Below are 16,636 nucleotides of genomic sequence, written 5' to 3'. Positions count from 1 at the left end.
CCCACCCCCCTAGCTCCATACTTCCGTTTCAGTACCGTGCACCAAGTTCTCTCTTCCCAGGGTGATTGTTCTCACTCTGCTTAAGGTCATCCTAACCTAATAAACCCAACCTATCCCCGACAGATTATCCTCACCTACCCTAAATTAACCAAAGAAAACTGCCAGCATAACACTTACATCACCTAACCTACTCCCTCTTGGAAAGACGACTAAAATGACTACAGTTCGGAAATTCGCGTCCAGGCTCCCCTCACAGGATGCAGCGGCAGGGTACAAACAGATAAAGAAGAAATTAAAGACACTCATTCCCGGGGGCTCAATTGAGAGAGACAAAAGACAATGGTGGTGGGTGGATGGCTGTCCGACCCCTTCTCTCCTTACAATTATGGAGGATAACTGCTTCATTATTCAGCACCAGGTAGTTATCTAATTACCGCTCGTGTCCACACACCTCACGCGATTTCTGAGGCAGCTTCACAACTTCAGGGGAGAGAGAGAGAGAGAGAGAGAGAGAGAGAGAATGAAAATTACACTAATCTTATGGTCTCTGAAGTGCTCGAACCTTAATACTAATAGAAATATCCTCATTAATTTTACAGCCATAAAAAAGAATACGAGAGAGAGAGAGAGAGAGAGAGAGAGAGAGAGACGGAATCTGGGAACCTGGAATCTGGTTTAACGTCTGAGTATGACGGGACGGAGGCGGTTGCAGCAAATTATAACGGATCCAAACACCCCTCCCCCCTCCAACCCCTCCCCTTCCCCTCCTGCTCCTCTCCTCCAGGCAGCTCTGAGTGAATAATACAGTGAATAATACGGTATACTTCTGGCCCGTTTGCTCCCAACTTGGCGGAAGGGAGGTAATGAACAACAGAGATCCAACACGAGCCCCAACTTGCTAGCGACATCTCAAAGTCTTATCCTCCCTCCCTCCCTCCTCTTCCCTCCCTTCCTCCTCTTCTCTCTCTCCCTCCCAACCGCCATTCCCCGCGCGCCCGCCCAAATTACTGTTCAAAATTCAAACTTGGCGCGCGCGGGAACGGAGTCTTTGTCTAATTAGTGATGGCGTCCGCTCTTCATTAAAGAATTCCCAACCGCCCTAGTGTGCAGGCTGAGTTTAATTTGAGAACCGGAGCTGGGGGGAGAGGGGGAGGGGTTGGAGAGGTGGGGAGAGGAAAGAAGAGGGAGGCAAGGGAAGGTGGGAAGAGGCAAAGAGACCGGAGGGAGAGGCAGGGGGAGAGTGAAAGATGGGAGTGGGGAAAGAATGAGAGGACACGGAGGGAAAGACTCTAAGAGGGCATGGAGCGACAGGAAAGGGAAATAAAAGAAGGAAAGAGGAATAAGAGAAGGGAAAGGCGAGGGAAAGAATAAAACATGAATGCGAGTGATGGAAGGGGGAAATGTAGGCGAGAACTGAAGAGAAAGAGAAACTAGGAGAGGAATGGAAAGGAAAGCAAAAGAGATGAGATGAGAGGGGAGAGGAGAGGGAAAGGAAAGGAAAAGAGAAGAGAGGGGAGAGGAAAGGGAAAGGAAGGAAGGTTGAGCCATAGAGAGGACGGATAAAGAGGAAAAGAGGGATAGAAGGGGAGAGTGAATGTTAGGGAAGGCAAGGAATGAGAAGGAGAGAGAAAGAAGAATGGACAGGCGACGAGAGGGGAGAGGTAGTACATAGAGAAGAAAGAAAGTGAAGAAAGGAAAGTGAGAGGAGGGAGAAAAGAGGGGAGGAGAGGAGACAGAAAGAGAGAGGAGTGAAGTAGAAGAGGAGCGCGAGGAAAGGAAATAAAGGAGAGTGAGGGAAGGAAAAGAGGGGCGTTGCAATAACACAGGGAGAGAAGGGAGGGGAAGGGGAAGAGTACAGGAGAGAGGAGAGGAGAAAGCAAGGGACACGGGAAAAAAGAAGATGGGGACTGTGGTAGGAGGAGAGAAAGGAAGAAGAGGGAGGAGGGATGGAAAGAGAGGGGAAGAAGAGAAGGAAAAGAGAGGGAAGGAGAGAGATGGCGAGGTCTGTGGAGGAAGAGAAAAGAAGGGAGTAGAGGGATGGGAAAAGAGAAATATTAGAGGGGAGAAACAGAGAAGGGGAGGATAATCGGAAAGAGGACCGGAAAAGATGGCAGAAAAAAGGGGGGAAGGGAGGGAAAGAAAAAGAGGGACAAAATAAATTACTGGCGAGGAGGAAGAATGAAAAGAGCAAAGGAGAGAGAAAAGAAATGGAAAAATGATGCAGGAGGGAGTTAGTAATGGAGGCCCGTGCTGCATGTCTCTCTCTCTCTGCAAAATTGTCTGCTTGCATCTCCCCCATTACGGAGGTCTTGCAGCATCTGTCCGGCTACACACTGGCTCGTATTCTCATCGGTTAAGGAAGCTCCCTAACACCTCTTCCTTACCGATTTAATTCTGGATACGGCTGGCTATCATGGTTTTGTGCGTCGCGACAGTATGGTGATATTACAGTGATTTAAGTAACACAGAAGAGGACAAGGTGTAATAAGAAAAATAAATCGTACTGGAGGAGGTGTTAGGGAGACGAGAAAAAGGGCCATTATCAATCATTTCCTGTCCAACTCTCAAAACGGTCGTCCTCAGTCTTGTATTTCACTCTGCCTATGACCTCCATTTTTTCTTTTTCTCTTTTTTCTTTGTTTTCAACGTGACCAGGCATCTTGAAACGAGCAGATCTGGAGTGTGATTTTCTTTAATTAATTATTCCATGGAAAGGACAAGTTTTTGCAGATTTTCAGCCTTTGTTTTTTTCTGGTAACGTTCGAAATTAAGAGAAACGAAGAAACCAGAACAAATGAAGGTGAACGGGAAGGGGAAAATACGGGTAATAAAGGAGAATGAAAGAAAAATAAAAAAATGGAATGAAGAAGTGAAGAGAGAATGAAGATAACACATAAAAAGATAATGAGAAAGAGATAATTTGAAGGGAAACCAAAATGACGAAATTAAGAACAACAGGACATTAAAATATTTCCCGGCAAATCGAAGAAGCAGAAAAGAATATGTGGAAGAAATAAACACCGACAACAAAATCTCAGAGAAATAATGATCGAAATGTCCACAATAACTATTCCACTGATCCTGTGACGTTGTTTTCACTCGTTCCTGCTGCCACCAGACGATTTATTGAGTTAAGAGGAGCATCGTGGTAGTGAAGTGGGTTGATGAAGGCTGTGTCTAACTCATTCAGATCGAAATATCTATCCTAGGTTGAATGAAATCGTCTGGAGATGGCAAGAAAAGAAAGTCCCCGTGCTGAAAGAGCTAACGAAATGCGCATAACAGTCTCCGATGTCTAAAATAACCAACTAATTTTCTTTGAAATAAAAGACGGGATGTGCAAGAAATTAGGAAATATCTTAGAAATAAATAACAGACAACGAAACGTCAACAAAATAAAGAAATGTCTTGGGAAATAAATAACAATGTCTTAGAATAAATTAGGAAAGACCTGCTTACTTTTTGTGATGGTGTTTTTCCTCCTCCTCCTCCATGGCCTCCGCTTCTTTTCAATTTCTTCTCAACCCCTCCTACAGGTTTATCTTATTTGTTCTTCGTTTTCTCCATTTTCTGCTTCCTCCTCCTCCTGCAGCGGGCGGCGGGAGTCAGCCAGGTTCATTCTTCGATACTACCGGAATAAAATAAAAAGTACCTCATCAAACTGAAGGGGTTAAAGCAACGACATTACAAACACTCTCCATCAACCCCTTCCCTACGATGGTCCTTTATGTTTAGTCCTCGCTAGCGTCAAAGCTCTCGTAGTGAAGGGGTCATTACTTAACCTCTTTTCCCCAAATCAAGTAACACATGAACATTAAACACATTTTCATGACACTACATCCTGTATTATCGGTAAACATACTAACAAGTCTGGAGAAATAACAACGTTATATCCTAGAAATGGAGAGCTTGAAGAGAGACGACTAAGTTCTGTCATCATCATCATCATCGTCATCATCATCATCAATCTTTACATCAATATATTACCGCCATCTTAACCCATCCTCCCGCAGTTTTGGTGGAACGAGTAGTATTTTGAAATGAGAACAGGAAAACAAAATACTGTAAGCAGTCGTTGAGAAAGCATAGTGATTTATCAAAACCCCAGCACAAATACCAAACATATTATCCACCTCAAAACACAAACATCTAATGACAAAGACTAAGTAAAAAATGCCCAAGAAATAAACATTATACATCATGATATATATTCTTACAAAAAAAAATATTTATGAAAAGGTGTAAGAAATTTATCACAAAATACACCTGAAAATATTAATACCCCTTGTTCCTTCTCTTTTCTTCCTCTTCTTTTCTCACTTCCTCCTCCTCCTCCTCCGCCTCTTCTCCTTGTCTTATCCTTTCCTACCTCCTCACAATTTCCTTCTTCCCTCCTCCTACTACAGCAGCATCAGGCGGGAATCAGCTGGGGTCACTCTCTTCCTTACTGCCGGGATAAGAGCCCCTAACACAGATTAGATTCTGCCAAAACCAATAAAGTCCTTCTGATTGCCTATAAGCAGCCAGCGAGAAAACAATCAGAGAGGCAGGGGCGTGGGGGAGGGCGGGGGGATGGTTACTGCTCTCCGGCCACTTCCACGCTGACTTACGCCGACAGGAAAGAGTCGCACCGTCAGCCCTTTTCAGCCCCTTTTCCTCGGGTTTTAAGGCTGACTCCATTGCATTCCGCGGGTCTCATCGTATTTCCCGGCGCCCATCGTATTTCCATCGCTCAGCCAGGCACTCCCATCCCCATTATTTAACCCTTAATTCCTCCTTATCCAAGCATATCCCGCCGGAGGTAAGCGGATTAGGTCGATTGTTCAAGGAAACGGACTCGGGCTGATTGTCTCGTTGGGACGGTAATCGGGCACGTGATTGGTTCTTGGCCCCAGGCATTAAGACAAAATGGCGGCAATCCCAGACGGGCAAACTGTGGCATAAGACTCGCCAGGATTTTCCCCCGTTGGCCTCAATTTTCTCCCCCGATCCGGAAGAAATGGAGTTAAGGCGGATGTGTGTGTATGAGAGCCGGCGCGGGTGTGTGGGATGTACGTGTATATGTATGGACGTAACAAGACAGGATGTACGTTTATGTGTCTGTACGTGTGCCTGCTGTAGCGTACGTAACACAGGACAATTATCATCGAATATACACCGGCCCGCCATCCCAGCGCCAGCCAAGGAGAGGATTATGCAGGGTTGTTATATATTAATGAGACTTGCAGGCCACTTGTAACCCGAGAGGACGAGGGCCTGAGTAGGACTTTACCTGCCAAACGACAGGTGAGCGTCGTCCCGCCCGCGAGATGGCCCGCTATAATAGACCATATTTTGGCCATAGTCTGGGGGGTCGCCTCAGGACCGTATGTACAAACTCTCTTAAGCCTGAGCCGTGTTTTGAGATTGTCTGTGTATACCTCTCCCTTCACTTTTACAATTTAATGAGTGAATATTGAATTGAAAATGTACGAGAAACGCAACAATCTGTGATAATAGTTAACATTATTTTGACCATAGTCTGGGACTGGCTCAGGGAATGTACGTATAAATTCTTTAAACCTTTATTTGTGATTTAAATATCTTGTATTTAGTCTGCCTTCTTTCACACTGCTACCAAACACTTCACAATCAAATCAGAACGAATATGGAAAAAAATACGAAAAAAAAGTCTCTTAAACCTGAGTTGTGTTTTAAAATAGTGTAAGTTTTTTCTTTTTTTCACTGATACACCCACCTAACACTTCACGGTCAAATGAGAATGAATATTAAAATGAAAAAATGAACACAACGGTCTGCCTGTGGTAATACTCAGCTATTATGAAGATTTATTTGTGGTAAGATTTAGTGAGGATCTTTGATAAACACGAGGCCAGGTAATGCACGGGAAGAAAGAGTGAGAGGCTGGTGCGTCTTACACACTGGGTTACACTGAAGAAGCCTACACTGCCAGCCTGCCTCAGCCCCCTCCACAGCTGCTGAAATGAAGCCCACTCACTCAGCTCTGCATACTTTCTCTGCACCATATACTCCTGCTTCTCTTTTTCTTAAACCTCACCGTCTCTGCACCTCACACTCTCATCTGGCTCATTCTCTTCCTTAGTCTGCCTCTCCTCATTTTACATTGTCTCTCACATTTTCTCTATCCCATCTGCATCTCCCTTACTCTCCTTGCACCTCATCTCCACAACTCTCCCTCTCCTTTATACGCTCCCCTTAGCCTTTACTCCCTCACACATTTCTTTGTTATCTGACAGTTCTCTTGTACCTTACATTAGCTTACTTTTTCTCCACCATATAATCCTCTTGCACACTTTCTCTTTACCGTTTGAACGTCTCCCTTTTACTCTTTTTCTTTCAATTTATTCCCTTTCTTGACTCACATTCTCTCTCTCTCTCTCTCTCTCTCTGTTTCTCTCTCTCTCTCTCTCTCTCTCTCTTTGTTTCTCTCTCTCTCTCTCTCTCTCTCTCTCTCTCTCTGTTACGAGTCCCCAGTTTCTTGTTATATTTCATTCTTGTTACTACCAGACATTTTACTCAGCTTAGGGGAGTGTCCAAGTGGCGGAGGGATTAATAAAAGCCATTCTTACTCTTCAGTTAAAATATAAAAGTCTCTCGTAACCCTAATGAAAACGCCTGGAGACGGCAAGAATGTAATAAATCAGATCACCGTCCGGAAGAGGTTAACGCTTTCAATCCGGTGACTATTTTACCTTTTAACTCTTTCAATCCAGACGATTTCTTTCAGCTTGGGAGTGTTGTGGGACTGGACGGGTACGATGCAGCCTTCACTACCTCCTCTACTACAGGTCCCGTCTAACCTTAATACAATCGTGTAGCTGTAGCAATAATAGAATACACAGCAAAACGGTATTGACGGGGTTAAGGTACACGGTAGTTCATTCCCCGTACAGTCACAGTAACCCCTTCAGTCCGGTAACGATTTTTTTTTTCTTGCTGTGTGTAGACGATTATATTTGGCTTCGGGAAAGACATCGCCTGTGAAGGAGTGTATATAGACTTTCTAACCCTATCCCTACAAATGATTTCTTCATAGGTAAAAACTTGTATGGAATTAGCATGACTTACATACATACTGTATGTACATATATAGACAGGTAGACAGACAGACACAGAAATTCATATATAACTGTGTGTGTGTGTGTGTGTGTGTGTGTGTGTGTGTGTGTGTGTGTGTGTGTGTGTGTGAGAGAGAGAGAGAGGCATATTTATATGTATATAATCATTGCAGTCATAAAAATTACGCTTGTAGCCGTAGTAGTCAAACACATCCTCCTGAAATAAAATCGTCAGGAAGTAAAATAGAACGACAACAAACCTCGGCCTGAAGTATTAAGATTTATACATGCTCTCATTTGTAACCCTTAAAGCTCTTTAGTACGGTGCCATATTTTCTGCTCTACCATTTCCACCGCCACACGATTGTATTCAGGTTGGGTGGGGCATTTCAAACTGCAGGAGTCAGATACAGCCTTCGATAACCCCTTCACTACTAGGGAGCTCTCCCAAGTTTAATAAAATCGTGTAGTGGCAGCAGAACAAAGCAACCACCAGGATACGTCACCTGATGCAAGTCGTTAATTGCTGCACCTCAACGGATATGCTCGAATTTATAGATCATACTGTTCTATATTTTAGTTCTATACCATCACTACCATTTCTCTCCTCATCATCATCATCATCATCATCACTAATTAAATTTCCCACTTTACAATGGATAGGAAAACGTAGGTAGAATCAACAAAGTGCCAGGTAATTAACTAACACTCAGGCTCCTAGGACTCACTCTCAGCTTAATTAAACCGTCTGGCGTTAGCAGGAATAGAATACGAGAGAGAGAGAGAGAGAGAGAGAGAGAGAGAGAGAGAGAGAGAGCGCTCCCGTACTTAAACCCTCATCCTCACACTTTCCTTCATCAAAGTTCCTCTCTCACTCACTCACTCTCTCTCTCTCTTTTTCACACACTGGGCCGTTCTGGGGGGCGTGGTGTTTGTGTTGGACCCTCTGCTTGTTTGGCCGTGCTCCGCCTGGCTGAACATCGATCTCGGGGAGGGGAGCGGAGGCCCCTTTCTGGCGCCGCGTCACTCGTCTCCGTCCAACCTTCCCTCCCCTACCCCCCCCCTCTCTCTCTCTCTCTCTCTCTCTCTCTCTCTCTCTCTCTCTCTCTCTCACACACACACACACACACACACACACACAGGTATAGATCAATGGCGTACCTAAATATAAGACAGGAAAATTCCATATGAAAAATAAAGAATATATGTTTCCATCCAATTACCTGTTTTTTTTTTTTTTTCGATCATCATTAAGCTGCCAGCCCTCTATGTGGAAATTACACACGCCCACCACGACCCAAGATAACCGTGAAAGCCACACACATTTATATAGGCCTACTTTTTTTTTTATTTAGGGAGGTCAAGGCTAGGACAGAAGTACGTGGCTTTGGAAGTTGGGCTAGGTCATGTTAGATTTGGTTTGCGTCATATCCGTAAACAACACAATAATTTAGCACTCAGGCTCCTATGATTCAGCTGTGCGTAGGCCGAGCAGTTTGCCGTTAGTTGGAGCAGAATACTGGAGTTGCCCCGACTGTGAGAGGGGCAGCGATGACAGTATTTACCGGGTACTGTTTTTATCTCTTGTGCTTCACCACCAACTGAATGAAATCGTGTGTGTCTGCTGCAATAAATCTGCTACGCCACTGTGGGTGTGAGTATGAGTCTAGGTGAAGGTGAGGGTGCTGGATTTGGTGTAGGCACAGGTGTAAGTGTGAGAGTATGAGTGTTGGTGTGTGTTTGGGTGTAGGTGTGGGAGCAGGTGTAGGTGTGGGAGCAGGTGTAGGGATGTGGGAGTAGGTGTAGGTGTGGGTGCAGACGACGAAGTGCAGGAGGCGTGGGTGAGTGAGTGAGCATAAGGCCTGCACGGTGCGGCGCTAACTCCACCAAGGCCTGCCCGAGTCTTTAGCCGAACCAGCCAAAGTTACTCGGGCCAGAGCAACACGTTTGATCCCCGACACCCGAGTTCGAGTCCCTGGTAAAACGCCCTGACTGATCAACCCTACAAAACGTGCAAGAACAAACTGTTGACTTTAGAACTTTCGGACACGAGAGTGGGAGAGAGGAGCAGGTGGGAGGTAGGTAGGTAGGAGAGAGGTGGGTAGGCTGGGTTGGGATGGGCGGGTGTGTGTGGAAGTAAGGGCTTAAGCGACACGACTTTGTGTGTGTGTATTATGAGCCTTAACGCGCGTCATCACAAGGGCTATAACCGTACGTCAAGGGGGAGGGATGGGTTGCGGTGTAGTGCTCCCCTCCGTCCCCTCCAGGTGCTCGGGCCGCCCAGAGCATCAGTCACTCTAGCCCACTTGTTTTATAGTCCAAGGAACCACACTACCATGCGGGCGTACGCGCGCGCTCACATACACGAAAGCGGATGTACACGTCCACAACACACACACACACACACACACCTAATGAAACAGAGGCACACAGCACATCTTCCTTTCCATTTGGTGTGTACTGCATTACCCTCCCTACTTCTGGACACCTATACCCTGATGTCTAAATACAAGTGCACTAGCCAGACTAAACAACAGGTGTACCGATAGGGAACTGGAAGGCTATGGTCATCTCAAAACAAGGGTATTAATGGTAGATAAGAGGAGCAACAGACCAAACAATAGCTCTGGCCGGAAAACAGGAGCATTGTTATAGAGTACCACCATTATTATCAAAAACCAGGTATACCAACCCTTTCTGTATGGTGACGTCTTTTATTGTATTTTATGACTAACAATTTTATTCAGTTTAGTAGTGCCCCCTAGGAGAGAGAGAGAGAGAGAGAGAGAGAGAGAGAGAGAGAGAGCGTTAGTAAAGGCTATACATACTGTAAGTCCTCTAGTTCGAAAAGTCTACCCAGGCTGAGCAAAATCAATGCGTGCCCACAATCCACTCAGTCGATGTAGTGCTAGTCAAGTGACTCTACACTGAGTGACAAGCTAAATGATTTCCTGCACTCCAACAAAACCTTTTAGTACGCTAGGTAGAGGTCAAAGCACCTCCAAACACCTGTTCATCACAATGACCATCTTAGCCATCAACAGACGATTTACTCAGCGTCGTGGACATCTTTCGTAGTGAAGGGGCGACACGCAGTCATTAACCCCATTAGTACGATTACCCCATTTATTACAGCTGCTACGGCCAGACGACACATTTTATATTCTGTTATTGCTACCACCCGACGATTTCATTCAGACTGGAGAGGCCTTTTCGTACTAGAAGTTATACATTGCCTTCATTAACCCGTTCGCTTCTAGAGGTGTGTCTGAAATATGTAAAAAAAAAATCTTCAAGTACGAGCGAGAATATAAAAAAAAGTCATCAGCCTGAAGGAGTTAAATACATTCTCAACTCCATCCCACATGTAAAGCTCTCAGGCTCCCATGACTTACACTTCGCTTGCTTGAATGGTCTGGTTTTTGCTAGAACAGGATACTAGAGTTGTTCGGATCATGAGTGGGCTAGTGGTACAAATAATTACACTCGGGACCCTATAACTCGCATGGAATTATAATCGTCTGGCGGTAGATAATACTACATTATATAGAAACTGCAGTAACTCATTCTGCTCTCTCTCTCTCTTAGATATTTTTTCCTTTCTCACTCAGTTTATTTCTCTTTTCCTTTTCTGTCCCACATCCATCCTAATATTATTTCCTCTTCTCCTTCCTCTTCACTTTATTCTTCCCATCATGCCGCCTAATTTTGCCCCTTTCTCATTCCTCTTTTTCCTCCTCTCTCCCTTTCTCTCTTTCTTTTTCCTTCTCTCTTTTTCCCATGTCACCTGATTTTCCTCCTACATCCCTCTCTCTTATTCCTCACTGTTTTACCTTTTTCGTTTCTCATTTTCGTTAATTTCATCTACTCCATTTCATTTTCCTTTCTTTCCTCCTCTCACTCCCCTTTTTCCCCTCCTCTCAATTTTTTGTTTTTACCTCTGCTTCCTGTTGCCATTATTCAGCTTTCTCTCCATGGCTTTATTTTCCCCTCTCTTTCATTCTCTCGGTCTTACTTCCTTACTTCCACTCTCTCCTTTCATCTTTCTTCTTCGCCTCTCTTTTCTCATTTACCTGCTCTTCTTTCCCTCTCTGTGTTCTCCTAATTTTACTCTCTGTCTCATGCGTCCTCGTCCTCTCCTTTCCCATATACCTACTCCTCCTTCCCTCTCTTTATCCTTCTAATCTTACCTTTTACCGCCTCTCCCTCCTCCTCCTCCACCCTCCTCTCATTCCTCATTCGCCCCCCCCCCCCACTCACTGTCTCAAACCATCCCTTCTTCCCGAAATTGAAGATTTTATGAGCGACGATCTTGCTACAGCTCTCTGTCTGTCTGTCTGTCTGTCTCTCTGTCTGTCTGTCTGTCTGTCTCTCTCTCTCTCTCTCTCTCTCTCTCTCTCTCTCTCTCGACCCCGTAACTCCAATTGATATTACTTGCAAAAGGCTCTACATCCATTTCCATATTTTGAAAGTCTATCTACCCTTCTATCTATCTGTGTCTATCCACCTACGTATCTATCTATCCCGGAAAAGGTGGCAACAAATGAACTGCTACCAAATCACTGTCCTGTGCCATCAGACTGACCTTCCTCCAACTCACACCGCCCTCACTTAAACACCCCCCCATCCCTCCATTTCACCTTCTGTCTCCTGCTCATCTTCCCTCCCATCACACTCATACACTCTCCTTGTCAGTCTCTCCACATAGCCACACGGTAATATTTTCGTCCATAAGGGTCAGGCTTCTCCTCCTGTGACTGAAGGCTATTACAACCTGATACAGATATTACCATTATACATAAGAGGTTGGTGGTCGCTATTGCAGTATTCAGTTTGGAGTGGGATGGTATAATATTTTTTTTTTTCTAGATTTTAATGAATGCAGTCCTACCTAAAAAAAAAAATCGGAAATGAGGAAAAAAAATAAACAAACCAGATTCTTAACGAAAAATCAACAACCCTGCTTCATTTACTCTTCTATACTAATAAAAAAAAAACGCGCAAAAACTTAATTACATGCTCAAAGTCGAATCCAACGTTCTCAGTTTAAGTTTATCCACAGCCAGACGCCTAATCCCAGAGTCAGCCACCAATACAACCACCACAACACCAATACTTGCACACGCACTGCTCTCATTTCACACACACGCCTTTCTCATTCGTACTTTGCCAGCGTGAGGAGGGGTTCAGTTTGATTACCTCTCCCCTGCTGTGGACTTCATACGCTCCGATACAGATTAAACGCCTCCACTCGAATGAATTTTTTAGTCCCATCTTACTACTTCCAGACGATTTTCGTCATCTTACGAGAGACGATTAGAACAGGAGGGGTTTAATACTGCCCTCATCAACACCTTTACAAATAGATCTTTCCTAAGCTTAAAAAATCGTCTGGCCAAAGAGAATAAAGTACAAAATGCGCCAGAGAATTGGGGGTTACATAAGCAGTCCCTTGTGAGACGTAGGCACCCGACGCTAGGCTAAAGAGGGTATTCGTTAGAGGTGGATATTACATGAGCGAAATAGCCTGAGCTTTATCTTGCGTATTCGCGTCGATAAGCGCCTTAAACCCTTGGACCACCGGGCGTCTGTACCGACACACACACACACACACACACACACACACACACAAACTTACCTTCAGTAATTCGCACTCGTACACAAACAAGCGTACACTCCATTGCTCTCTCATAACTCACACGAGCAAATACACTAACAGTCTCTCTCTCTCTCTCTCTCCAGTAGGAAGGGCCCACACTGCCTCCCGTTTTCTTTATTGTGAATTTATGGGTGGGAATGCGACGCCGTGATGAAATAAAAGTGAATTCATCAACAAGAGTGGCAGACAGCTCACGCCTCGCCTGTCTCCACAACATTTTATTGCCTCTCTCTCTCTCTCTCTCTCTCTCTCTCTCTCTCTGTGGATGGATGCCTTTGTGTTTTCTCCGCGTCTTTGCATGGATGGATGGATGGATGAATTCTCTCTCTCTCTCTCTCTCCGTTCCTGCCTCCACCAATATTCATTTTTTCCCTTCGCGTTTTTCCTCCCCCTCCGTGTGTGCGTGTGTATGTGAGTGTATGCACTGTGTAAACTTTTGTGTCCGTCCCTATATATACAGTGATTTGTCTCAGCCGCTGCACCAAAGAAATTTACGACACTGCAACGGTTACAAACAAAAGTCTCTATCAATATTTTTTCAAGTGTTTTTGTTTAAAGACAAATTACGTTTTTCTTTTCTTTTTTCTTTTCTACAAATTTACGTCGAGATATTTTTGTGGGAATAGAAGATTTAGAAATAGTGAAATAGTGATTAGAATTAATTAATGATAGTTATTTTTTTTTTTACACTATGGCTCCTATGACTCACTCAGATGAATATATAGACTGGCCCTAGTTGGATTTAGATGCTAGAGTTGTTCGGCGCATAGGAGGGTTAATGGTGACAGTATTAAATCTTTCACCTGAACAAAATTGTCTGGACTTGGGTGTAACAGAAGACTAGAGTTGTTCGGCCCATGAGAGGGTTAAAGTTAGCTGCGGTGCTTTATTTGCTGATATTACACGAACAAAACAACCTAATCGTGAAAGCCACACCCTTTTTTTTTTTTCTCCTTCGCCATGGTTAGGATCGTAGTATGTGGCTTTGGTGGTTGTGTTTGATTTGGTTTTGTTAGGTCTTGCTAGGTTTGGTTAGATTAGGTTAGGTTAGGTAAAGGTGGGTTTGATTAAGGCAGGAAAGGTTTGATGGGGTCTGATTAGGCAGGGTTGGGTTAGGTTAGATAGGATTGGGTTTGATGAGGTTAGGCTACGTTAGGTCGGGTTTGAGCGAATTTGAGTAGGTTAGGGTAGGTTTTGTTGGCCTGGTTAGGTTAGGTTAGAGTAGGTCGTGCTAGATTTGGCTAGGTCTGGTTGTGTGGTCTTGTTATATTTAGTTACGTTAGTTTAGGTCAGGCTAAATCTGGTGAGGTTAGGTTAAGTTAGGTCTACAGGTTGTATTAGCTTCTGTTTGGTTTAGTTTGTGTAAGTTAGGTTGTCTTGGAACCTGTAAGGAGGCTGCGCAATTGTATTTATTAATCACCCTGTCCTATATTCCTCAGTGGTCAGAATCTGTCTTAGGGGTATAGTTCTGCTTACCGCCAGACGATCTTATTCAGCTGAGGAAACAATGAGCGAAAACTTTAAATTTCACCCCATGTGCCAGAATACGTCGACTGTGATCCATGTACTCTACAGTGCCACAGAAAACACCAAAGACAGTGCCCAAGGATCACAGAGACGCCGCGATCAAAGTTTGGCTGTGACCCGTGACCATGACCTTTCACCAGTCTCCAAAATCTAATTACTTCTTCCCATTCCTCCACACAATGTCTTTGCGATATGTTATCCAACTTTGGTCTGGCATTCATGAGATAATGTCACACACTAAACTTTCTGAGCCACGACCTATGACCTTGACCTCTGATCGATTAGGATCTAAAATAAATCATTTCTTCCCAGACGAACAAACAATAATTATTACAGTTTTTATCCAAATCGGTTCTGGCACTGATCAGATCTTTTGTTGGGAGATTCATACATACATATGTACAGAAACAGACTCGACGCATTCGGCCTCGCCAGTCAACCATCATCCACCAGTTCTGTGCCGGTGATCGAACCCTAGACTGTATGATGAGTCAGACGGCTCATCCACTACACCACAGATAGGTAACAGCTACCTTTCCATGCCATGAACTTGAAGCCTAGGTCCCTCGCACCCACTTTTAGCTTATACCTGATCCTGTCGGAGTGCATTAGCTGCTGACTCATCAAACGGTCAGAAATTTGATCCACAGCCCAGTACAGCTGGATAAATGTTCGTACGTCATATATAATTATTCGTGCCGCTACCATACTATTTTATTTAACGTAGGGGAGACTTTTTGTAGTGAACGAGTTAGTAAAAAGCTGTAATCCAACACCTCAAGTTCAAAAGGTCTCTCCCTAGCTGTGTAAAATCATTAGACGGCAGTACGAAAATGAAATAAATGACATCTTGCACCTGATTGGTTTACGCTTCAGTTCAGTTTTAACTACCCTATTAATATGACAATTTTTTCATTTATTCTTGTCATCTCCAGATGCTTGTATTCCGATTACCGGAGCCACCTGGTAGTGAAGGGGTTAATGAAGGTTGCAGCCAACCCTTCCAATTACCTCTTATTCTTTTTTGTGAAACTTTTCACGAGATAATATGTGTACCTCGTATGTGCTTCCTGCTCCCTCTTAAGATTCCTATGTATCGCACTTCTTTCCTGTTATAGGCCCATTTACTTCCTGTGTGCTTCCTCCTAATATTCCTGTGTATCGCACTTTTCCCTGTGATTGGCGCATTTACTGTATACTTTTGATTCAGGCTAACATTAAGCAGTTTTGTTATACTAAGCGAAATGGTGTGAGCGGTAGCGTGAGTTGGTGGAGTAGGAGAGTGTAGAGGAGCCGAGAGGAAGAATTTTTGCTCCTGCTCCTTTGTCATACACATAACGAAGTGCCCTCTATATTAACCTCTTTATTCTTTTTGATCCTTCGATCTTTTCCCCCCAGTTGCAAGCAACCATGCAATATCAGCATGAACCCTAAACTTAAACACTTACTGTATTGTTTTCACTTATCAGTGTGTGTCATATCAGTTTTTCTTTAACAGATAAAAAGGTGTTTACGTTTCAGGAGGCCTCAGGCCTGTATACAGTTCTACCAAGTAATGTCATCGCCGTCAGGTAGATCGACTAGGTCTGGTAACCAGTAATAGGGTGTGATCCTCTCCCTCCCTTTTTCTTTAAGTCAGCTGCTGTCTTGAGAAATTCTCTGTGCGCGCCACTTATTGGAAGAATTTTAGGGTAGTGCAGAGCATAACTGACTAACGATGATGGTGATGATGATGGACTGGGTTGTATATCTCTCATTTCATAATGATATGATGATGATGGTAAAGCATGTTAACTAACTATTGTGTGTCTCCCACAGTGGGCAAGCTGGAGTCGTCCCCCAAGTGGTCGTCTGCCGCCCCCTCCGCCTCGGCCCCAGGTGGTGGCAGCGGTGCCGGCGGGTGCAGTTCCCCCCTCACCGCCCTCGAGCGACCCGCATCATGTCCCTCGCCCGTCCCACTCACCACCCTCACCGCCCACTCCGCCCACTCGGTGCATCACGGCGGCAACGTGGGTGTGCACACCAACATGGGCGGGATGCAGCAGGGTCATCCTCCCCCGCCCTTCTCACTCCTCAACCACACCGTCAACAACTACATGCTGCCAGACCCCACCAAGAGCAACCTCATCTCACAGCTGTTCTAACAACCCCGCCCGCCCCACCACCACCACCAGCACCAGGACACTCACCACAGCCACAGCCACAGCCGCAACCCCAAGGACACACATTCCCTCCTGGCCAGGACCTCCATCGCCAGCTCTGAGTCGCCTGCCTCCCTCACACCCTTCCGGCCCTCGCCTTTCCTCGGGTTACGACCATATTGATGTTTTCCATATTTAGGTGTAGAATGCAGTGGCCACGTTGTGACCTG

The 16,636-nt window shown here is 44.8% G+C and overlaps 1 protein-coding gene across 1 annotated transcript in view; it reads left to right on the top strand.

The window, feature by feature from the left end:
• LOC145393004 (uncharacterized) overlaps window positions 1–16,409 on the top strand; it is a 215,316-nt gene extending 198,907 nt beyond the window's left edge. The window contains exon 7 of the mRNA XM_080267318.1: window positions 16,084–16,409. Within this exon, the coding sequence (XP_080123444.1) occupies window positions 16,084–16,409 (326 nt within the window). The remainder of the gene's footprint in view (window positions 1–16,083) is intronic.
• The last annotated feature ends 227 nt before the right edge of the window (window positions 16,410–16,636 follow it).

The sequence above is a fragment of the Coenobita brevimanus genome, chromosome 23, assembly GCF_032717465.1.
Source record: "Coenobita brevimanus isolate Jiangsu-jjx chromosome 23, ASM3271746v2, whole genome shotgun sequence".
Lineage (NCBI taxonomy): Eukaryota > Metazoa > Arthropoda > Malacostraca > Decapoda > Coenobitidae > Coenobita > Coenobita brevimanus.
Note: the sequence above shows the minus strand (reverse complement) of the source record. Positions and strands in the feature narration are given on the sequence as shown.